Genomic DNA, 24057 nt, shown 5'->3' on the forward strand with positions numbered 1-24057 from the left:
AGTGCACACAAGTACTCCAGGCTGAATGGATTCTAGAATGGATTTGGGTCCTAAGTTCAAATAAGGGATTCTCAGCCCTGTAAGACGACAGAAGGAGCCCAGTCTCTCTCAGGAAAAATCAGAAGTGTGTGTGCAGTTTTGATGCCTCAAGAGATCAGCTCTGATCTTTTTTGTCAAGGAAAAAGCAAAACATACTGACCAGTGAGGGGAAATCCTCTAAAAGACTGTATGGTCACAGCATTAGAAACTAGGTGTGCTTTTGTGTCCTTGACATACAGGACTAAACTCAGAGGAAACCCTAAAATAGAAGAAACTTGAGGAGGAAAATAAGATTTATTCTATATGATTATTTTACGTAAGAAATACCTAGAAGTGCTGAAAGTGTATCAGTGCAAAATTATTTCTTAAGCTTTACCAATTGGAAAAAAATGGGAGGTTTTGTTTTTTGTTTTTTTTTTTTAATTGTGTGTAAAGAGAAGTATGGTGGCATTGGGAGGCAGAGCAGGAGAATTGGGCATTCAGGGTCATTCATTCTCAGCTACTAACAAGTTGGAGCCCACCTGGATTACCTGAGACCTATCTTGAAAACCAAGAAGTATATAATAGTTTAATGACTGCCCTCTGTCCGCCAGAGTGAGCGTTTGCAGTCCGACCTGGTGGTGTGCGTCGTCATCGGTGTGCTGTACTTTGCTATCCATGTGAGCACCGTGTTCACGGCATTGCAGGTAAGGAGTCCTCTGGTTGGAGTTGGTAGGAGGTGACTAATGTTGCTGAGGTGTGACACTGTGGCACTGAAGTACTTGAGTTGTTTGCTTTGTTTGGGGTGATTGTTTGTTTTCAGTAGTAAGTTTTGTTCCTTTACATTTTTATACACATATACTATATGTTCTTGTCATCCCTCCCCAACCTTCCTCCAACCCCTACCAGCCCTCCCCAGATCTCTTTCCCCTTCTCATATTTTGTTTAGTGTCCTGGGTCATTGACCCAGGGCCTGAGTTTGGAACTAATTATGAGAACCCGGTGGGCTTCTCGTGGGTACACAACTGAATACTGTGTCCCTGTCCTCGAGAGTCTGTTGGGGGCCACAGTTTAGCAGTGGTAGGGACCCATGAGTCCTCTCCCCACCCTAGCTGACTGTTAGGAGGGCCTGACTTCCGTGAACCCAGGACTAGCATACACAGCTGGTGCCTTCGAGAGTATATGAGTTTTTAAGTATTTTATCCAGTTTCGCTGGGCTGTAAATCTTTGTGAGTGGCTTAGGAGGTGAACTGTGTGCAGTGCTCACGTCCTCACTGCAGTCACTGAGGTGAACTGTGTGCAGTGCTCACGTCCTCACTGCAGTCACTGAGGTGAACTGTGTGCAGTGCTCACGTCCTCACTGCAGTCACTGAGGTGAACTGTGTGCAGTGCTCACATCCTCACTGCAGTCACTGAGGTGAACTGTGTGCAGTGCTCACGTCCTCACTTAACTGCTGACTGCAGACTTCAGTTCCTGTCCGTGAATTCTTCCAGAGGCTCCCCAGCTGTTCCCTAAATGACATCTAGTTTTCCACAGAGCAAGTGATCCTAGAGAAAGCCCCAGCCAGAGTCACTCTTAGACTCTCCTCTCAGATAGCATCCCACCCTTCTTATCCTCTTGCTCACGAAGACTGCCCAGTACAGCAAGGGCAGCAAATACAGAGCTGCAGACTCCAGGAAGTCCCACCATGGGGACCATGTTGGAGGCTGGCTGCCCTCATGGTTCATATTCCTCCTGTATGCAAGATGGGTCTTTTCTGCTAACCCCTCCAGACCTTACTGAGTGCATTGGAAGAGTGGAGTCTTGTTATCTAGGCAAGGTCAGGGATGGGTGAGCACCTCCAGCTCTGCTCCTCATGTGCAGTTCCACACAGGCAGGTCTTCCATCTGAATGCCACCTTGTCCCTTGCCAGCCTGGTCTACAGAGCGAGTTACAGGACAGCCAGGAATACACAGAGAAACCCTGTCTTGAAACCAACCCCCTCAAAAAGAGAGAGAGAGAGAGAGAGAGAGAGAGAGAGAGAGAGAGAGAGAGAGAGAGAGAGAGAGAAGTGTGTTGAGGCCTTTGTTATAAAGCTGTGCATAGTGCTCTGGACTTACAGATTCAGCTGTTATTCTTGAGAGCATCCCTATTGTCTGATCTGTACCACTTCTGGCTGGTTCTGACCGGCTGGTTTCCCCTACACTCTTGAGTTGTGATACCCTGATTGTGTGTACGTACAGAATTTTTCTTCACAGTTTTACGTGTGTACACTTTACTTGTGACCACTCTCACCTCCTAGCTCCCTACCACCCCCCTACCTCACAAATCTCTGTATTCATGGCTGCTTGTTTTGCTTTGTGAGCTACCAAGATTGACCAGGGCCATCTGTATGACAGTGGGGTTAGAGCTATCCATCGGAGTGTGGTGAGCTCTCAGCAGAATCTCCCAGAATCTGTCCATCGCCAGTAGTTCAGAGGCAAAGGGTAGTTCCCTGCCGCTCCCTCCTCGATCTGTGACTAATTGTGGCCCCAGTGGGTTAAGGATCATAGCAGTTCTCTCGGGTCTGATGGGTGGTGTTTCAGAGCCCTTCCCCTTCTCCAGCTCTTCCTTCCACAGCATTCCCTGAGCTGTCGATCAGTACTGTGTGTTACTTGTTTAGAGTTGGGCCCACATCTTTGGCTTGTTTTCTGCATTTTGGGCAGAGTCTCTGTGTTCACACTGTTCATCGTAGGGATAGGCTTTCCTGATTAAGGCTGGGAGCTGCTTTTCTCTATAGATGTAAGCATAGGTATTTGGAAGGCAGTTTGCTGCTATGTCCGTGTAGTTAACCATCAGTAATTCTTTCCCTGCATGAGCCTGCCTACCACCTCCCCAGACGTGGGTTGTTAGCCAGGCATACAGTAGCAGACATTGGTCCCGTCACACCCTCTCTGGAGCAGGTCTTGAATGCATTCAGAGAGCCATATGGGAAATTTTGAGTGGATGCCAACAGTACAAATTTTACCTTGTTAGGTGTTACATTTTGTGTTTCCAGAATACTTGAACATTGTCTCTAGATACTGTTAAGCACTTGTTAACAGTGTGATCCCCTCAGGTCTTAGCTTTTTGTTAAAGCAGTTTCTGAGGTGGGACAGGGGCCAGTTTTTGCTAGACTGTATTTCTCACCACTAAGGATAAGCACCCTATAGGCCTCTGCTTGGTGCGAGTGAACCTTGGTATTTCCCAGGCTTGCTTGTAAGGGTGGCGCTCTTGCAGTCGTGGGAGAGTGCTGTGTGCTGTCTTGGCCGATCCCCTCCTGTGGCTCCTCATAGTCTCCTCATGTATGCGGTTCCCATTCCCTTGAGTACTTGAAGGGCTGTCTGCAATCTCAAGGGTCTCCTCTGTTGGTTCCCTTAGCTTCATGGTCTCTGCTGGTGAAGTCCCAGTTCTGAGAGTGCCTCCCCTTGGAGCCATGAGTGGGGCAGGCACAGCCCCTTCCTTGGCTCCCTTTCCTCTGGGCACAGGCTTCTTTCTGTAGATCTTACCTAATACAAAGCACTGGGTCATGTTGTATTCAGTTTTGGTCCTTTGGGATGGGAGGGTAAGGCGCTGGTACTCCACTCGGGAAGAGGCAAAGGCTCACTCGGTTATTTTAGATTGCTGAGTATGTTTGCAGCAGTTTTTCTTCTCCAGTTTCAACTGTGAATTCCTGAACTCCCTCCGGGTACAACTGCACACTCCTTCATGTCTAGGGGGCTCCAGGGCTTCTAACTGTCTGTGACTTGGTTTTAATATTGGAAGAAATGGTGTTGATTCCTCCTTCTGTAAATCTAGCTATGCAAAGACAAAAGATAAGACCCTTGTTCTGTTCCATTCTGCTCTTCTCTCGGACTGACTCAGCTTCTGCCCCTTTCTCCTCTAGTTCCAACAGTTGAAACCATTGCTCAGACAGTCATACGGGACATTCTTGAAGCGGGAAGCAACAGTTCTAGTCCCTCTCATTGACTGTAGTGTCAGACACCAGAGTAGTTACCGTATTCCAGATGTGTAGTAAAGCAGTCAGCTAGTGTTCAGTGGCTTATTTGGACAGAAAAAAACTCCAGATACAGAAATGTTAAACTGTATCTTTTAGAGTCTAAGGAACCCAGAGCTCTGCAGTGAGCCTGGTGGGCGCTCCTAACACCCTGAACTATTTTTCTTTCAGCCTGCTCTCAAGTATGTGCTCTATGCCCTGGTTGGCTGTGTGGGGTTTGTAACCCATTACGTGTTGCCTCAAGTACGGAAGCAGCTACCGTGGCACTGCTTCTCCCGTCCCCTGCTGAAGACAGCTGAGCACAACCAGTATGAAGTCCGAAGTAAGTGTTTCTGCAACACCCTTGGTCTCGTGGCTCACTTCACCTTGCCAGCAGTGACTTAAACCGGTGTCATCGAGTCACGCTTTGGCTGGTGTTTCTTGCGGTGGATTTGAACCTCCTGGCGAACTGTCTCCTGTGGAGCACCGTCTTCAGCTCGAAAGCAGTGGCCGTGCTCCAAGACCATCTTCTCAGAGCAGACTTACTGCTCTAACCCTTAGACCCGTCACTGATGCGTCCTGTGTGGGACTTCTCTGTCTAGCAGTCCCTAATCTATATCCAGGCAACCCAGTCCCCCTCTAGTCTTCTGTTTGAAAGGTTTTAACTTAAGCTGTGGAAGGAAGAAAGGCCTTTGTCCCTTATTCCACTAGAGACTCTGTCCTACTTAAGAACAGTTAACAAACCTCTCTGCAGTTGCCGTTCAGATTTGGGATAAGGTATAAAATGACTCAGAAAGAGCTAGAAGGCCCGTCCATTTAGCAAGCTTGCCACTGTAAGCTGAGTCTCCCTTGTTCATTAGCCCTGTGATGGCCATGCCTATACACAAGTGCCTAAATCAGCCCGGTTTGCCTCCTGGGTCTGCAGTGAACTGCTATAAAGAGGGTGACTCACCCAGTCATTTAAGGATGAGTTGACAGTTTTAAAGAACAGTGAAACCTTTGAAACTGTATGATAAGGTTGACTTCCAGTCCTCACAATGGGCCTCAGTGCTGACCACTGCTTGGGCCCTGGAAAGACAACCAAGTACTAAGGAGCAAGGTGCAATGGAGACCCTTTGGAAATTATGTGCCTTTTTTCCCCCCAATGTATGAGTGCTCTGCATGCACACCTGCATGCCAGAAGAGAGCATCAGATCCCATTATAGATGGCTGAGCCACCGTGTGGATTCTGGGAATTAAACTCAGCCTCTGGAAGAGCAGCCAGTGCTCTTAACTACTGAGCCATCTCTCCAGCCCAATATGTGCCCTTTTAATAAGGGAAGGTTACATGAAACTGTAAGAATTGGTATTAGCCTGCTCTCAGCATCAGAAAAACAGTGCAGAGTGAGATGCTTTCTTTCTTTTTCTTTTTCTTTGGTTTTTGAGACAGAGTTTCTCTGTGTAGTTTTGGTGCCTTTCCTGGATCTCGCTCTGTAGTAGACCAAGCTGACCTTGAACTCACAGAGACCCACCTGGCTCTGCCTCCCAAGTGCTGGGATTAAAGGTGTGCCCACCACCACCACCCGGCAAGAAGCTTTCATTTTTTATGATCAATTCTATCACTTTTATAAATAATAGCACCAAATGTATCTAGTTTGTTTTTAAAATCAGTAATTTTACTGGTTGTACAGTACTGGTTTCTTTGTGCCGATAGCGTGGAGCTAACTTTGAGTTTTAAGTTCATCCTTCTTGCCATATGCCCGCTGCTTTGAGCATTGTATGACCTGTGATCTTCTGGACTTGTTGCCTCCTCAGATGCAGCCACTATGATGTGGTTTGAAAAACTTCACGTGTGGCTTCTTTTTGTGGAGAAGAATGTCATCTATCCGCTGATTGTCCTCAATGAACTCAGCAGCAGCGCGGAGACAATTGCCAGCCCGAAGAAACTGGATGCAGAGTGAGTACGCAGTCCTCTGGGCTGCCTCGTTAGACTGGAGCAGTGACAGCAATGCCTTCCCTTGGTAAAGCAGTCTTGAATCACGGGTCAAGTCCCGTCAAACCTGTGTCTCTGGCAACAGCATCAAAAACTGCAAGGCTCAGGTAAAAATGTCTGTCTTCTCTCTTCTGAAGGTCACTGTCCTTACTGTTCTTGACGGCAGACCGTCAGTCAGTATTTTACGAGAAGACAGTGAAGGACAGTTAGTTTGGGGGCTAGCTGGATGGGTCAGTAGGTGAAGGTACTCGGGACCCACACAGTGGAAGGAGAGAACCAGCTGCAGCAAGTTGTCCTCTGACCTCCACATGGGCTGTGGCAAGGGCACGCATGCACACACTCATGCAAAATAAATGCAAAAATGTAATTTAAACAATTAAAAAAGGCCAGGCGGTGATGGCGCACGCCTTTAATCCCAGCACTCGGGAGGCAGAGCCAGGCGGATCTCTGTGAGTTCGAGGCTAGCCTGGTCTACAGAGTGAGATCCAGGACAGGTACCAAAAGCTACACAGAGAAACCCTGTCTCGAAAAACAAAACAAAACAACAACAAAAAATTTAAACTAGTTAGTTTTTAATATTAGATGGCAAGTTTGGGAGACTGTTGTGTACTGTGTAAATCAGACTATATAAGTGGTCATTTGTCTACATGGTTATTCTATAGTCATACTCACGAGTTTAGCTCCATGTTATGGCATGTTAGTACATGTTTTTCATGTATTAAATACAACTATTGTTAAAGTGATAGAAATTAAAAAACTAGAGAACTAGGTTTCAGAACTATAACTTTTATTTTTAAACGTGCTTATTTATGTAGAGGATGAAGATCATGGTATGTATTAATAAAAAGAATGCTATGTTAGTGCCTTTCAGGATGTGATGTGCTTATCCGTGGAAATCATTGTTATTATGTATTTATTTCTTGAGACAAAGGAGTTGACACTGAACTCGTGATCTCCTGAGTTCTGGGATTATGGATGTGCATACTCATCTTGCTCTTATAAATCAATTCCAGAGGTTTAAATTTGGTCTGTATCGTAAGCTCAGTGAGGACGTGGTAACTTCAGGGTTGGCGGATGCTGGCTATTTTCAGCTGCGAGGTGACGGGCTGTGCCTCTGTCTGTCTGTGACAGGTTGGGAGCTTTGATGATCACCATCGCTGGCCTGAAGCTGCTGCGGGCCTCCTTCAGCAGCCCCACATACCAGTACATCACTGTCATCTTTACCGTGCTCTTTTTCAAGTTTGACTATGAAGCCTTATCAGAGACCATGCTGCTGGACCTCTTCTTTATGTCCATCCTGTTCAGCAAGGTAATCCATCCCCAGAAGGACATCTGTCTGCAGAGACTCTCACTGAGTGACCCCTTGGTGAGGTCTACGCGGCTGTTTCATTTGACTTACTGGCTTTTAAGTAATAGTCCTCTTCAGTCACCAGTTATTTTGGAGCATATTAACGCCAGGAAGTAGTGCTTGTCACTGTGGTTCATAAGAGCCAAAGTCAAATGCAGCTTACATGTGGACTATGTCCACCTGTAGCAGTTGAGGTTCAAACAGATGCCTACTACAAAGAAAATGGCTGTCCAATAGACAGTGGCCATTCTGTTAGAGAGACTGTTCCCTGGTTTCTTGTGACATTACATTTTGAACATGTTTACTCCAATTCAAGGGTAATACGTCCTGGAATAAAATGCATGCGTGTATTAGGGACACCTAGAGTTTCTGCTCAAGGACGGCGATTTCGTTGCTTCTGCCCCTCGTTTTGCTTACAGTAGTAGCAATACCGAGACTGCCCAGAAGAGGGCAGGTAACTCTTAAAACACCAACCCATAAGTCTGTGTCTTTACATTTAGAAAAATAATTATGTTTATATTAAAATAATGCCAATGTTTTGGCAGTTGATAAATCTTGTCTTACTACGTGATTGGAAAATAATTTGAGTGTCATTTCCCTGCTAGGAAGAAGACACATCTTATAGGCCTTTTGTTTTCTGATCGCAGTGTTTTCCTGACAGCTTTTCCTTTCTTCCCACAGCTTTGGGAACTCCTCTATAAACTCCAGTTCGTGTACACCTATGTCGCCCCTTGGCAGATCACGTGGGGCTCTGCATTCCATGCTTTTGCTCAGCCCTTTGCGGTGCCCCGTATCCTTGACTACAGTTTATGAGAATGGCTAGTCATATCCTTGATGAGAATGTCAGCCTACAGTCAGTCTTTAGAGCAGACGCGCCAGGACTGTGATAAGCCAGCAAGGCTCACAGGCTCTGGAGACCCACCTCTCCTGAGGAAGGTTGTGCAACCCACAGATCGGCCAAACATGAGGAAAGATTAAGGATTTGTAATTTAAAAAAAAATGCTATTTTTAAATTTTATAGTTAAAATGTAAGCTATGAATATTGTTATCATCTAGGAACTTTTAATGCACTTGGAATAAATGAACAGAACATTTTTCATAACAATCATAATTAAATTTCTGTGTGAAAGTTCCCATCCTCCTCGTGCCTCAAAAGCATTTAAAGTAACTGAAGACTCATGACTCCAGCCATGTCTGGATGGAGACTTTCAGTGTTTGCAGTTTAAAAAAAAAATACTTCATTATGTGTATTTATTTACTTACATCTGTATGTGTGTGTGTGTGTGTATGAGAGAGAGAGACAGACAGACAGACATGTAGAGGTCAGAAGACATCTGGGAAGAGCCAGCTCACTCCTTCCAACATGCATGCTGAGGCCTGTACCTGCGGAGCCATCTCATTTGGCCCCAGACTTTGGTTTGGACCTCGGTCGAGTTAGACCCGGGTATTTCCCCCCTGTTCCGTTGGGTGTGTCGGTTCCTTAACCGTCCCCGTAGACTCGGCTATGCTGTTTGTCCAGGCGCTGGTGTCGGCCTTCTTCTCCACGCCGCTGAACCCCTTCCTCGGCAGCGCCATCTTCATCACTTCCTACGTGAGACCGGTCAAGTTCTGGGAGAGAGACTATAAGTGAGTAGAGGGACCGCCGCCGCCGGAAGCCGGTTCTGTCTTCTTGACCGGGAAGAATGGCCTCACTGTGAAAAGTTATTTTGATTATAATTTGTTGTGATAAAATACTTGTTTTTTCTAAAAATTTACAATTTTTTTTGTTTGGTTGGTTTTGTATTTTGGTGTTTTGTTTTTCGAGACAGGGCTATTCTGGAGCTCACTCTGTAGACCAGGCTGGCCTCGAACTCACAGAGATCCACCTGCCTCTGCCTCCCGAGTACTGGGATTAAAGGCGTGCGCCACCACTGCCCAGCTACAACTGTTTTTAAAATTTGAAGATTATTATATAAAGTTGAGGAAACTGATCTTCATTTTTTCATCTGTTTATGTGATTCTTTAAAGTATAGTCCTAATCATACTCTTTTCTGCATTTTCTTCACTGAGTCTTGGAATTAGTCCCTCACAGTATCACTGTGACATGTGTTAAAATAATGCCAATGTTTTGGCAGTTGATAAATCTTGTCTTACTATGTGATTACACCATTGTAACAGGTATGGTGAGCCACAGAATATTTTCCTCAGACGTTTCTTAGAAATATGTTTCTAGAGGTAACCTTTTGAGATTTCTTTGCTTTTTCAGGAAGAAAAGCTTCTGATAACTTCATTCAGACACTTTCCACGAGCAGACTTTGTTCTTTAGACAGGCTGTTTAATCTGATGCTGAGGACAATCCTTGCCCAGAGCCTGTCTGCATCTGCTCTTATTTAAGGAAAGTTGCTGAAAGAGGCATGCTGAGCCAGGGAACACGAACATTTGAGCGTGTATTAAAATGTTGGTCTAGAGACAGCATGTTTGGAGTTATAGTTCTCACCATCCCATGATGCCTTTCTCTGTACTGCCATACAGTGGCATTTTTACTCAGGAAAACAGTGGTCTCAGCTTTGGTACAGTGAGCCAGCTTGTAAGCTTGACATTTCTGCTCTGGCCCTCATCTAAAGCTGTAGGTGGTGTTTCCCATTTTGGTGAATTTTCATTACTTTCTGTATTCTATTCTTCTAGGCCAACTTCTAGGCAGAAGTTATACTCTGTGATAGCAGTTCGTAACAGTTTGTAGCAACATTTTTGGTACCCTTAAACATTCTTGAAATGCCATAGTATTTAAATAGAAGTTTTAGTCATCAACATTTTTAAAGAAACCCCTTTGCCAGGCGGTGGTGGCGCACGCCTTTAATCCCAGCACTCAGGAGGCAGAGGCAGGCGGATCTCTGTGAGTTTGCAGCCAGCCTGGTCTACAGAGTGAGTTCCAGGACAGCCAGGGTGATTACACAGAGAAACCCTGTCTCAAAAAAACAAAAACAAAAAGAAAAAAAAAACAAAAACAAAACAACAACAAAAAAACCCTTTTAAAAATTCAAATGTTTAAAAATAGAAAATGTATTTAAAAATAGAAAATGTCCACTATGTCCATTATTCCAGAACTCAGACTGAAGTATGAGGATTATAAATTTGAAGCCAGCTTAGACTAAATGGCAAGACTCTGTCTTAAAAAAAAAAAAATCCCAGCACTCGGGAGGCAGAGCCAGGCGGATCTCTGTGAGTTCGAGGCCAGCCTGGGCTACCAAGTGAGTTCCAGGAAAGGTGCAAAGCTACACAGAGAAACCCTGTCTTGAAAAACCAAAAAAAAAAAAAAAAAAAAAAATCCATATTAACTTAAGTATCATTTTAAGTTAAGAGTGTTTCCCACCCACCAAATTGTAATGAGATCGCATTGCCTCCGGTTTGGCAAACCTCTAATGTCTTGCTTGCTGGAAGACAGGGTAGGTTCACACTTCCCTGCTTCCGCATCCACTCTTCTTGCAATATGTCATTTTGCTGGAAATGAAGGAAGAAAAGTTGTCCTCACAGATACAGAGTTGAAAAGAGAGAAATTAATGTTCTCAGTGTTTTGTCTGCGTGTATGCATGTGCACTGCATATTGATTGGTACCCGAGGAATTCAGAAGAGGGCATTGGATCCCCTGGAACTGGAGTTAAGGTTGTGAGCCACCATGAGGGTACCGGGGACCCAACGCAGGTTCTCTACAAGAGCAGCCAGTGCTCTTAGGCACTGGGCCATCTCTCCAGCCCTAAGAAAGAAGTATTTTAAGACAGTTGTAGGTGTCTTTCTTTGATCTTTCATCAAAACTCAACAAGTAATGGTGGTGTGGTTTTTTTTGTTTGTTTGTTTTGGGGGTTTGTTTGTTTTATGTTTGGTTTTTCAAAATAGGATTTCTCTGTGTAGCCCTAGCTATCCTGGAACTCACTCTGTAGACCAGGCTGGCCTCAAACTCAAGAGATCCACCTGCCTCTGCCTCCTGAATGCTGGGATTAAAGGCGTGTGCCACCACTGCCCAGCAAATAATCATTTCTTAAAAGCTAGTTGTAGGGTGGAGTCTAAACTAAATCTGTGAACGTTTAGAAGTGTGTTTTGTCTAGACTGATCTATTCATCTTCTTTGAATGAGATTTTTTTACTTGTACATAATTTCTAGCATTTATTGGTCATTTGAAAATAACATGGTTGTTGAGTAAATAAATAGATCTCCAATTGCTGATAGAATCATTGCATGGCTGTGTAAAAAGGTTTCCACAGTATCACCGATCTCAGAAGAAGAGTAGTGAAGTGTATTGCACTAAGACACTGTCACACTCATGGTTGTGATACAAGTTTTCCACAATTCTATTTTTTGCCTGAATTTTGGATTTTGTTATTGAGTTACTGCCGTGTTTCCTTTGAAGTGATGGGCTCGCCTTCTCTGTGTGATAAATGCCTGTAAAACAACACATCTGAGTCGTCTCATACTTTGCTCACATCTTGGAGTAACAGGGGCTTTCAGGGGAAAGCCACCAGATGAGCGTCTAGTGGGGATCATTGCACGAGAAACCTTCCCCGCAGACAGCGCAGCACTTCTGACTGGGTGGGGTGCTCCCTGCATCGACTCGTTTTGATTATGGGATGCTAACATGGCCTGTACCAAGGAGTTGAGAATTCGGACTTTGAGCTTTGCTGCTTCCTTTGGGACATTTCTGGACAGATGAGTTAACTGGTTTCTCGTGTGGCAGTGAAGGCTGGGTACTGTGTGGGCCCCTGCCTTGGTGCATGCTCAGGCACAGTCTTGTACGGCCATGCTTTGACACTGCCACTGCGGGTGTCACATGGTGAGAAACAGCAGACACAGTTTGGTGTTAGGATAGTTCTGACCTGGAAAACCGAGGGTCTTCAGGTCTACCGACTCTGGCCTTCTGTGCCATAGAACCTCTGGGCATTCTAGGTAGACTTCCATGGTGATGACTTGGGAGAGCTGTATGCAGTCTGTGTTCATTTCTTCTAGTCAATTTTTGTTTGCAGTACATTCATAGATACCTTTTTATACTCTGTAATGAAACATGAATGAGGAGAAAGCTGTTAGGTTTATGTGTTGTGAAGATATGAAGGAAGAAAATAAAAATAATAACTAAGTCTGTGCTACCAAGTTAATTATCTAATCATAATTTTTTTCTCAGATTTTCCTACAGAAGTGAGATTTATCTGTATCTTACAGTTTTTCTCTTGCTTTTATTATTTTTTTAAAGTATAAAATATTAAAAATACTTTATTTTGTTTTCTTCAGCACAAAACGTGTGGACCATTCAAATACCAGATTGGCTTCTCAGCTTGATAGAAATCCAGGTAATAGTCCTGTCTGTAAAGAGGCAAGTCAGTGTTTGCTTTATGTGTTTGTTCTTGTGTACATACTCACATGCACACACACGTTCATAGCTTCACCTCTCTCTTACTATAAACTCTAAAGGAAGTTCTTTTTGACACAGGATCTCTGTGTAGCCCAGCCTGGCTTCGAACTTACAGTGTAGTACAGACTGGCCTTTAATTCACTATCCTCCTGCCTCAGCCTCCTGGAGGCTTGGATTACAGGCACAAATAATCATTTCTTAAAAACCAGATAGCCTTCACTTTCTTTTCACTTAGCGCAGTGTGATATATGTGACCTAGAGCATATCCAGTGTATATACACTTCCTTGATAAATGTCTCTTAAGAATGCCGACATTATTTTAAATTCGCCATTCAAGGACAGTCCTTATGTAAGCTAAGTAGAAATCAGATGAAAACTAGATGAGAATGTTGAGTGTGCCAACATGTGTCCTTACACCTTTCTCCCAAGTGCTAAGTAGATATTAAAATTTAATTTTATTTAATTAATTGTGTGCATAGATGTCCTGGGGGATTTTCTAATACCCACCCAAGATGATGCTTCAGTGGGTGGAATTTTGGTGGTGGTATCATTATCCAAAGTTTGGCTCTTAGCTTATTTGGAAAATCTCATTTTATCACCCTATTCCTGGGAACCTTGCTGCTCCAACTATGCAGGACTAATGAGTCAGTTATTAGCTCAGGAAACTAATTAACATTACTCCCAAATAGACTGGAATATGTTTCCATTTAACACATAAATTTCTTCCAATGCTCTGTCCATCTGAGAAACCAAACTAAGAATCAAATTGATTTTCAGTTATAAAATTGAACTAGGGGGAGCCCCTTACTTGGGATTGCTCACTTATAGTCCCATGGAGGAAAAAACCACCTCATCCACCTTATCTCCAGCATGTGTTCACGTGGGATTAGAATCCTCAGATACTGGTAACAACATCCTTAGGAAGAAATCACACACCTTTTTAATGGACAGACATACAGCTAGGTGCCATTAGACCCTCATTTCCCCTCATTGTCTCAGTGTGTAGTTAGTGTGAGTTTAAAGTAATTCCCAGGCCTTGAATATTTACCCTTCTCCAATACTTTGACTACATACAGCTCAGGGTTGCTGCTGTGGGTGGGATGCCTGTTATGGTAACGGTTGGTTATCAAATTGGTGGAGTTTTTGCTCATGCTTTCCTTCAGTATAACCTCATATGCAGCTCTGCAGGTGCTGCTGCTGCTGCTGCATCTGCATGTTCGGTTTACTTCTGCTTCATAGGAGTCTTCACAGTATTTGGGTTCTGACTCACGTCTCTTTGTTTTGTTTGTTTGTTGTTGTTAAAATCTTACACAATCCTATCAACTTCCTTTACCAGGTTATCCTTTTGTTCTCTTGAATTCTGTATCCTCTATATTTTTAATGGGAAGGCTTATTTCGTTAAATGACAGTAGAAGTCCTTGAATCATAAATAATGCAGAAGTCCTTAGAGTGCATCTAATCAGATCTGCACTGCACAAAGCTGAAACCCTTGGAGGGCTGTTAGGACTTCTAACACTTTAAGATTTATTTTCTTTTTAAGTGTGCATACGTGTGTGTGTGTGTGTGTGTGTGTGTGTGCTCGTGTACACGCTGATGCATGTGTGTGTGTGTGTGTGTGCTCGTGTACACGCTGATGCATACGTGTGTGTGTGTGTGTGTGTGTGTGTGTGTGTGTGTGTGTGTGTGTGCTCGTGTACACGCTGATGCCAGAAAAGGGACTTCCTAGAGCTGGCATTGACAGAGGCCTGTCAGCTGCTAAGGCTCAGATCCAGCTCCTTGACTTTAACTTTTGATTCTGAAGAGTTTCGAATTATCTTACGTGTATTACTAAGGTTTCCATTGCTGTGATAAAATGCCCGAGATAAGCAACCTGTTCACAGTTTCAGAGGCCTAAGTCTGTGGTTGCCTGGCACCGTTGGGCTATGTGCTAAGGGCTTGTGTTGAGATGTGACAGCAGAGTTGTTCATGCCAAGGTGCCAGTCACTCTTTACAGGCATGTCTCTATGCCGTGCTTCCTTCTTTTTTATTTTTGTTTTCTTAATTTTTTTGTTTTTAGTACATTCTAAACATAGTTTCCTCTCTCTCCACTCCTCCACTCCCCACACCTCATCCCCCAGATCCACTCATCTGTTTCCCTTCAGAAAAGAGAAGACCTCCCCAAGATATCAGCCAAACATAGCATAACAAGTTACACAGTAAGACTAGGCACAAACCTCCATATCAAGGCTGGATGAGGCAACCCAGGAGGAGGAAAAGGGTCCCAAGTGTAGGCATAAGAGTCAGAGACACCCCTCCCACACACACTCCCATTGTTGGGAGTTCCACAAGAACACCAAGCTGTACAACCCATAAGGTACATGCAGAGGACCTAGCTCAGACCCATGCAGGCTCCGTGATTTTTGCTTCAGTCCCTGTGAGCCCTGCTTAGTTGATTCTGAGGGCCATGTTCTCCTGGTGTCCTTGACCCCCTCTGTTTCCTACAGTTCTTTCTCTTCCTCTTCTGTGGAGTTCCCTGAGCCCCAAGAGGAGGTACCCGATGGAGATCTCCAATTTGGGCTCTCTGCCTAATGTTTGGCTGTGGTCTCTGCATCTATCTCCATCAGCTGCTGTGGAGGCCTCTCTGATGACAGTTGGGCCAGACACTGATCTGGGCAGCTGGCAGCTGGCATGGCCTCTGGTAGAGCTGCCATCCTTCCTTCTACGCAGCACTACCTCCTGCTGTTTCCACCACCTCCCACAGATGTCACCAGCTAGGCATGACCTTTGTGGGACATTGTGCATCCACACCAGAACGCTGCTTTGGTTTTGTGTACAGATTGTAGGGGGATGCCATGTATTTTTTTCTTGTCACATAAATGTAAACACAACTGTAAGGGGAATTTGGTTTCAGGTTGTGCATTTGTTTCGTCTCCCTCCGTAGTCCAGGCTGGCCCGAATTTGTGACAGTCCTCCTGCCTCTACTCTCCAGTGCTAGGATTGCAGCCTACATTATGGACCAGCTAATTTCAGTACTTTTAATGATCTCATTCATCAGTACAGCAGGTACTTAAAGTAAAATAAACTTTTCTTAAAATCTCTTCGTACAGGATCAGATGACAACAACCTGAATTCCATCTTCTATGAACATTTAACCCGATCCCTACAGCACAGTCTTTGTGGTGATTTGCTGTTAGGAAGGTGGGGAAACTATAGCACTGGGGACTGTTTCATCCTTGCCTCTGACTATCTCAATGCGTTAGTACACCTCATAGAGATAGGCAACGGCCTGGTCACTTTCCAGCTGCGGGGACTTGAATTCAGAGGTAAGACGTCCCTTCACCTTTTATTTTCCGAGTGTGCCTGTGATAGCTAAGTTTTATATGTTTAAATCCCAAATGAAAAGTTTCAGAATCGGCAGCTGGAGGATGGCTTAGCCATAAAGAGCATTTGCTGCTCATTCAGAGGACCTGGGTTCAGTTCCCAGCACCCAGATCAGGTGGCTCACAACTCCAGTTCCAGGGGATCTGACACCCTCTTCTGGCCTCCAAGGGCACTTGCACGCATGTGGTACACATACCTGTACTCAGGGACGCACACATACACATAAAATAATAAACCCTGGGGAAAAGTTAGGAAAATAGATCTTTGGGATTGTACCAGGATATTGTACTCCTCCACCCAAGCTTCTTGTTCAGAGAAGAGTGATGGTAGAGCTTGTGTGTGATTGGCCTGCTTTCCTGAGGATGCTGCCTCCTTGCTCGGGTCTTTTCTCGCCTGGCCCCTTGCCACTACTTGCACGTGTTTGCTCAAGGACTGAGGGCATAGGACACTGGGTTTCTGTGAACCAGAAAATAGTTAACTGAGCCATGTTCATAAAGCAGCCTGCCATTGGCCTCACTAGTCTTTTGTTGTTGTTATTTTCAAGACAGGGTCTCACTGTGTAGCCCTGGCTGTCCTGGAACTCACTATGTACACAGGCTGGCCTCGAACTCAGAGAGCTCCACCTGCCTCTGCCTCCCAGTGCTGGGATTGAAGCGTGCACTGCTATGCCCGACTCTCAATAGTCTTTCAATTGAAATGAAATCACATAACCTGAAAACAACTGTTTACCAAGAAGAGAAGCGGTGACCGAAGCAGTGACCGTTATGTCCATTCACAAAGTGCAGCCGCCGTCTCTGTCTGGTTCCAGCACACTGTCATTACTTCACAGTAAAACCTTCAGTCCCATTAAAGTTACTCCTCATTGCCCCCAACCAGTTCTGCAGTTTTATGTGCTGACAAACCCATTCTACACAGAAAATCATACATTCAGAAAAATACCAACTTGAGTCATCAGATCTGCAAAAATAACTAGCTTGTATATGTGAGTAGTCACATGAAGCTTGTTTTATGGAGATTTCACGTTTTGTTATTGAATCCATTTCTGATCAGGAACATTGAGACTTGGGCATTTCTGAAGAGTTTTAGCCTTTCTAAGAAGTCCTTTGTGGTGTTTTTAGTTTGTAAAGGAAAACAAGGAAGCCTTTTCTTGGAAAAAGAGCCAGTCAGAGGATAGCTTCTCTTGTCCAGTTGATTGGCTTGAGAAGTCCCCAGGAGGTGAACAAAATGTGCTTCTGCTGTATCTGTGTCCATGGAAAGACCCTTCCTGAGGGCAGCGTCCTCCCGCTGTTCGTTTGTGACCAGTGCACATCTTTAGGAGATGAACATTTACTGATTTGGACTTTGCTTGATATTAATGCATTATAAGCCCATTAAAAAGTTTTGGAAATCCATTAATCAGAATTAAAGAACTACTTTATAGCACAAATCCCAGGCCTTCAGTGTGCTGAGGTGTGCAGTCACTCTGCAGATGACGGAGTCTGCCTGAATTCTGGGTTTGCTGCAGTTCGGTGGTGCATGCTCTATGGCAAATCAATCCTGTACTCTGAATTGCTGTAAAATGTGTCTTTTCTAACTTGTTGGTGCTCAGTAGGCATTTTCTGCCTTTGTCTATAACGGTCTTACATTTGTTTAAGGTACCTATTGTCAGCAGCGAGAAGTGGAAGCCATCACAGAGGGCGTGGAAGAAGACGAAGGCTTTTGCTGTTGTGAGCCTGGCCACGTTCCTCATGTGCTTTCCTTTAACGCAGCGTTTGGCCAGCGCTGGCTGGCTTGGGAAGTGGTCGTCACTAAGTACATTCTGGAGGGCTACAGCATCACTGACAACAGCGCTGCCTCCATGCTTCAAGTCTTTGACCTCCGCCGAGTGCTTACCACTTACTACGTCAAGGTAAGGGCTGTGCCTGCTTAGACCTCTGCGCACCTGAGGGCTTGCTTTGGAAAGAAACGCACTGGCACATGCACACACATACATACACACATGCACATTTTTATTCATTCTTGTATGCATTCATCCATCCATTCATTTTTGCTAAGCTAATAGCATGTGCTTACCAAAGATCAAGCTCAGATCTAAGTAAGTACTCACCTTCCTCTTCCTAGCCTCTCAAACTTGTGCTTTGCTTCTGAGTAATGATTGAATTTTCTAGTATCCAGAGAGCTCAATTAAAATATACCCATGGAAAAATAATAGTACACCCCCGACCCCATGAGGGTCTTGCTATTTCCTGTTCCATTAATAGTTGACATCTTTAGTTTATGGTTTAGGGCTGTTGAGTATTCATGCACGTGCATACATTTGCACAGCTCTTAAGACACTCAGATCTGCAGTCAGATGGAGTTGGCAAAAGTTTCCAGGACTTCTGAAGGTCACATTGAAACTCTGTCCTAGATGAACAAAGACTTATCAGGCCTGAGGGCAAAGCCAGACCCCTCACTGGCCAGTATTAGTCCTTTATAGGTGAAGGCAGTTTTTGTTGTTTTTGTTATTGTTGTTGTTTTGTTTTATTGAGACTGAGTATCACTGTAGAGCCCTGGCTGCCCTGGAACTTGTTATCTAGACCAGGTTGGCCTGGAATTCTAAGAGACCTACTGCCTCTGTCTCCCTGTTGGGATTAAAGGTGTCTCACGAGGCCCAGCAAAGGCCGTATTTTTAAGAGAGGAGTGTATGGTAAGCTATGATTCTCACATCTGAATTTTGTCTAGTAACCACTTAAGTTCCACATTATTTGTGCTGATTTTAATGAACCTTGAGCCTTCCATTCAGTTAAACCCAAGAAGCTAAAGAGTTTGATTTACATTTTCTTAACTTGTGTGTGTGTGTGTGTGTCTGTGTCTGTGTCTGTGTCTGTCTGTCTGTATGTATGTATGTATATATGTATATGCATGCATGCATGTGAATGTGTGCCTCCTTTTTATGTTTGTGTTTGACTTCATTTCTATCACTTAACCTAGGAACACCAAAAGTTATTTAAACTTTTTATGAGAAAATTTTCAAAATAAATGTGGCATAGTAATGTTTCACCTCTTTAAAAATATTCAGAATTCAAGCACTGAAATTGATAGGCTACAAGTTGCCTTACTGAATTTATGATTTACTGAGATTCTCAAGAGAAAGACCAGTTCCACAATTTTGAACCAAATTTGAAGCAAGTTTTAATTAAATACTGGCCACAAAGATGGACTCTGGTCAGGTCTACCTCTAGGTTCCCACGGAGTGACCAGAAGTCAGGTTTTGCAGGGGCTTAAAAGGCAAAACCCACAATTCATTGCATATCCCATCTGATCCAATCAGGGGCAAGCGTACATCCTGACGTATTTCCTGCCTGCGTACCTCCTGCCTACATGCGACCAAGCACATCCAATGCAGTTGGTTCAAACAAACTTGTTTAGGGAGTGAAAATGTGTGGTTTGTTATTTCCTAAGAGCTACAGCTCCGTGCATTCCTGGAAGATATCTGGTCCTTGGGAAAGTGGTGCTTCCAGGTTAACTTTGGCTTTTAGAATGGTTATGATTTTTCAAGTACTAGATGGTGTTTTCATTTAGGAAGGCTTGAAGTAGCTTTCTTAAAATGTAGGCATAGGACACAGTGTTAAATATTTTGAGCTATATTATCTGTAGGTGGTAAGAAATTGGGATGAGTTTGCATTGTGATTTGACTGGGATTCCCTGTGGTTTTTAACTAGGGGATCATCTATTATGTGACAACCTCCTCTAAGTTAGAGGAGTGGCTGGCGAATGAGACGATGCAGGAAGGGCTGCGTCTGTGTGCTGACCGAAACTATGTTGATGTGGACCCGACTTTCAACCCAAACATCGACGAAGACTATGACCATCGTCTGGCAGGCATATCTCGGGAGAGTTTCTGTGTGATTTACCTCAACTGGATAGAGTACTGCTCTTCCCGGAGAGCAAAGGTAATGCTGCTGCATGTCCTTTGCAACTCTCTGAATGCAGGTTGTAACAACAAAAAGGGAATACCATCCTATTATTGCGAGTCAGCTTTTCCTGCACGTCTCAGATCCTCTGGGTTAGGCAGCATGTCTACGTCAGAATGTTTGGGCCACACCAACTCTGCCTAGGCAGCTGAAGAATGGTCCTGCTTCCTTTTGCAGCATCCCGGCTGTCCAGACAGCATGCTGTACACAAGTTCTGATCCATACAGCACTGCCCACCAGACTTAACTGTGTTTGTCCCAAATGCAGACTCTAGGCCAGTGCTGTCTGTGAGGACTTCAGCGATGGTGGCTGTATCCCCTACAGTCCAGTGTCACATTGGCTCTAACACGTCTGCTTGCTGTCATCCTTTTAAATACTGTGTGCAGCATTTCAGTGCGAAATTAGATAAAAATTAACTGTGCACTTTGAAATAAAGATTTTTAGTCCTCCTCCAGGAAATTCTGATTCCCAAAATCCAGACCACAGACATAAAATTGGAGTCTCCCTGGTGACTTTGATGCAAGTGTTTCCCCAGGCACACATTAGGACAGCGTGTCCTACTCTAAAGTAAGATGAAGTACAGACTTTCCAGCTACTGTTTCTGTTAGGCTTAGAGCATTGTCATGCCCCTGGCCAGACCCCAAGAACTGTGGCAAAGGCTCACTGCCTTCTCAGGGAAAGTGTGGAGCTGAGCACCCAGTGTCCTGTTTACTTGGTACCCTGGAGTTAGCAACACCTGGACAGCCTGTGTCTGCAGGTTTACCAAACCGTTAGCCCTTCCTTCCCAGCTACTTCAGGTACCTTAGCATCTTCTCTTCAGTAGGAATGGGGTGGCTTTGGGCCTCCTCTCTGAGTGGTAGCCTTGAACTTTACACTAGATGGGCAACATATGCTGATCAGAATCGCCTGTTTTAAAGAAGAAATGATGGTAGGGTAAAACACCCTTCTAGTCAGTGACAGCATTTGAGAATCCAAACATGTCATAGGCAGGTGGTTTTATTTGTTTTGTTTTTATACATGAAATATACTTAAGGGATTTTTGCATGATGTTTTCAAATTTGAAGGGCATTTGAGGCATATGGGCATGTTGTTATAATATCCCTTTTCTGGCTTAGACAGTATTGAAGTGCACCATTTTCTCACTCAGAAATGGCCTCCGTCCTCAAGTACTCTCAGAGGTTATTGGAAGGTTGGACGTAGCTTGAGGAAGTCCTGCTTCATGCCCGTAGATGATATATTCAGAAGGCTCACCTTGGGGGCTGGGAAGATGGCTCAGCACTTAAGCACACTTGATGTTGTTACAGAGGACCTGAGTTTGGTTCCCAGCACTCACATGGTGGCCCACAACCATCCATAACTATTTCTGGGGGATCCAATGCCCTTTTCTGGCCTCCTCAGGCATGGATATATGGTGCACATACACATATGTGCAGACAAAAATGCTCATAAACATAAAATAAATATTTTTTGAGGCCCACTTTCAATCTGGGTGTCCCCAGGCCCTTCAGACAACTTACTGTCACCCACTCAGCCCTGGGGTATATTATATCCACTGCATGCAGTTCCTTTAAAATAAAGTTATTAGTGATATTTTCCAGCCATATCTCCCTTCTGCCATAGTTTTTCTTTAACCAAATCAAAATCATTCCCATCTCCTTAAGAGCAAGCCCTCTGCTCCATAATCCCCTTCCCAGAAGGACCTCCTCCTAGGAAAGCCCTCTAAGCTTGGAGATGCACTGGCTTCAAGCTCAAGCACACTCCCCAGGGTGGCAGGCCTCTGCCTCACTCTCCACTCTCCCTCCAAGGCAGTGTTACATCCATAGAACTCCTCTCATTGTAGAATCCAGCTCTTTCTTTACCTGCCTCTGACTTAGCCACTGGATATTTTCTGAGTAGTTACGTTCTTGCATAGCTTTCTGATATCTCTGTGTTCTTTATTTTTAAAGCCACTAGATGTAGACAAAGATTCATCCCTGGTGACTCTTTGTTATGGACTCTGTGTTCTGGGACGGAGAGCTTTGGGAACAGCCTCCCATCATATGTCCAGGTAAAGAGGCATCTGTTTTCAAGAAGGTATTGGGGAGGGGAGGGGTCGGGGCTGGAGAGATGGCTCAGTGGTTAAGAGCACTGGCTGCTCTTCCTGAAGACCTGGGTTCAATTCCCACCCTACATGGTGGGTCACAGCTATCTGTAACTCCAGTTTCAGGGGACTTGATGACCCCTGTGAACACTAGGCAGGTGTGTGGTGCACAGACACACGTGGAGGCAAAGCACACATATAATAAAAGAAAACATTTTTTTTTTTTTTTTTAAATGGACACTTGGGAGGCAGAGGCAAGTGGATCTCTGTGAGTTGGAGGCCAGCCTGGTCTCCAAAGCAAGTTCCAGGAAAGGTGCAAAACTACACAGAGAAACCCTGTCTCAAAAAAACCAAAAAAAAAAAAGAAAAAAGAAAAAAAGGAGAGAGCATGAGAAGCTGTCTGTGACCTAGTAAGAGTGTTGTGTTTGGTTAGTTGGTTGGATTTTGAAACATATCATCTTGGGCTACTTTACTGCAGAGTTTCTGTAGATTTCATTTTTCTATAAATGTTCTTGCTGAACATCTTATGTTTTAACTAACTGGCTTTTAAAATTCGCACTTGTGAGAATAGCTACTAATTGTGACAATTTAATGGATTTAAAGTATTTTATAATCACTTTATAAGATTGGATTGGTCTCATATTTTATCTATTTTTCTAATAAGTTTCCCTGGTTTATTTTTCTATATTTCTTCATAATTTTGTCTAGATCATTTAATGTAGCATATATTTTAAGGGAATAGTTCCTATTTTAAATTTCTTCTGAACACATTTTACATTAGATTCCTTAATTTCCTTCAATACATAGGCTCTCTGCCTGTTGTTGGTCTATATGAGCTATTACCATAGTTCATAACTAAGGCTCCCAAACAGAACCCATTTCCTGTGAGTCTCACTTAGGAGTTCGGACTTTAGTTCCTGGAGTCAACTTTCAAAACACTCTAGATGATTCTGATGAAAAGCAGATATGAGATTCTGAAGTGTCATGAAGACCTTTGTCAAAATATGTGCACTTTATCTCCACCTTACAGTAACCTGGAATCGTTCCTCTATGGATTGCACGCCCTGTTTAAAGGGGACTTCAGGATTTCTTCAGTCCGAGATGAGTGGATTTTTGCTGACATGGAACTGTTGAGAAAAGTTGTAGTTCCTGGAATCCGTATGTCCATTAAACTCCATCAGGTAAGAGATGAGTTGGTTGTGTGTTTTTAATACATTGCTGATTTGGGGAACTTTTGCAAAGGCTCTCTTCTGAACCTGGGAGAAGCCTGACTCCTAGCAAGGCATTACATCCCAGAAGCCTGACAACTGTGTTTCTCCTAGTAACAGTAGTAGTGAATTTCAAAATTAATAGCCATTAACATTCATAATCTAGGCAGCAGTGCTCAACTGAAAAGGAAGTTTTTACCCCTGAAATGCTTGTTTGATTTCATGTGATTGCAGTTCCCGGCCCTTACCCCAGCGAACACCTGATAGCCACGGGTGTTGCATAATCCTCAGGAGGGCTGAGCATGCTGCTGCCTTCTGCCCAGGTGCTCCCGGGTAGCGGGCAGTCAGTGGTCACTACCAGTCCTACTAGGGACATACAGTTAAAATTTGACCCCAAAATGTATTTCCCAAGCCCTGGAGCATTTGAAGACTACATTGTGGAATTATATACTGGCACTTGTTCCTTTGGTCATACCACTCAGCTGTACTTACAGATCTCAGTTTTGAGACAAAATTCAGTCATTTACAAGAAAAGCAGTGAGCAGGTTAATTGGGGTAGGGGGACTGTACTAAGGGATTAAACTAGGTCCTCATGCACTCCAGGCAAGTGCTCTGCCACTAAGCTGTATCATCAGCCTCTCTGAGAGACAGAGTCTTGTTAGGTTGTCCAGGCAGTTCTTAAATTTTCGGTCTCCTGCCTCAGCATCCTGTGATAGCTGGGATTACAGGCTTATATACAAGACCAGCATAAAAACTTCCAATTTTCTATAGTTTAAGCCAGTGGAAAG

General features: G+C 44.1%; 1 protein-coding gene across 4 annotated transcripts in view; it reads left to right on the plus strand.

The window, feature by feature from the left end:
• Pcnx1 (pecanex 1) overlaps positions 1-24057 on the plus strand; it is a 147085-nt gene that overhangs the window by 115721 nt on the left and 7307 nt on the right. For all 4 annotated transcript variants that reach the window (XM_059279794.1, XM_059279795.1, XM_059279797.1 and 1 more), the window contains 12 exons: positions 633-725; positions 4185-4335; positions 5787-5928; positions 7096-7273; positions 7994-8102; positions 8809-8938; positions 12566-12624; positions 15773-15988; positions 17681-17934; positions 19730-19960; positions 21928-22028; positions 23092-23242. In XM_059279794.1, coding sequence (XP_059135777.1) covers positions 633-725; positions 4185-4335; positions 5787-5928; positions 7096-7273; positions 7994-8102; positions 8809-8938; positions 12566-12624; positions 15773-15988; positions 17681-17934; positions 19730-19960; positions 21928-22028; positions 23092-23242 — 1815 coding nt within the window. The remainder of the gene's footprint in view (positions 1-632; positions 726-4184; positions 4336-5786; positions 5929-7095; positions 7274-7993; positions 8103-8808; positions 8939-12565; positions 12625-15772; positions 15989-17680; positions 17935-19729; positions 19961-21927; positions 22029-23091; positions 23243-24057) is intronic.

The sequence above is a fragment of the Peromyscus eremicus genome, chromosome 14 (assembly GCF_949786415.1).
Source record: "Peromyscus eremicus chromosome 14, PerEre_H2_v1, whole genome shotgun sequence".
NCBI classification, from domain to species: Eukaryota; Metazoa; Chordata; class Mammalia; order Rodentia; family Cricetidae; genus Peromyscus; species Peromyscus eremicus.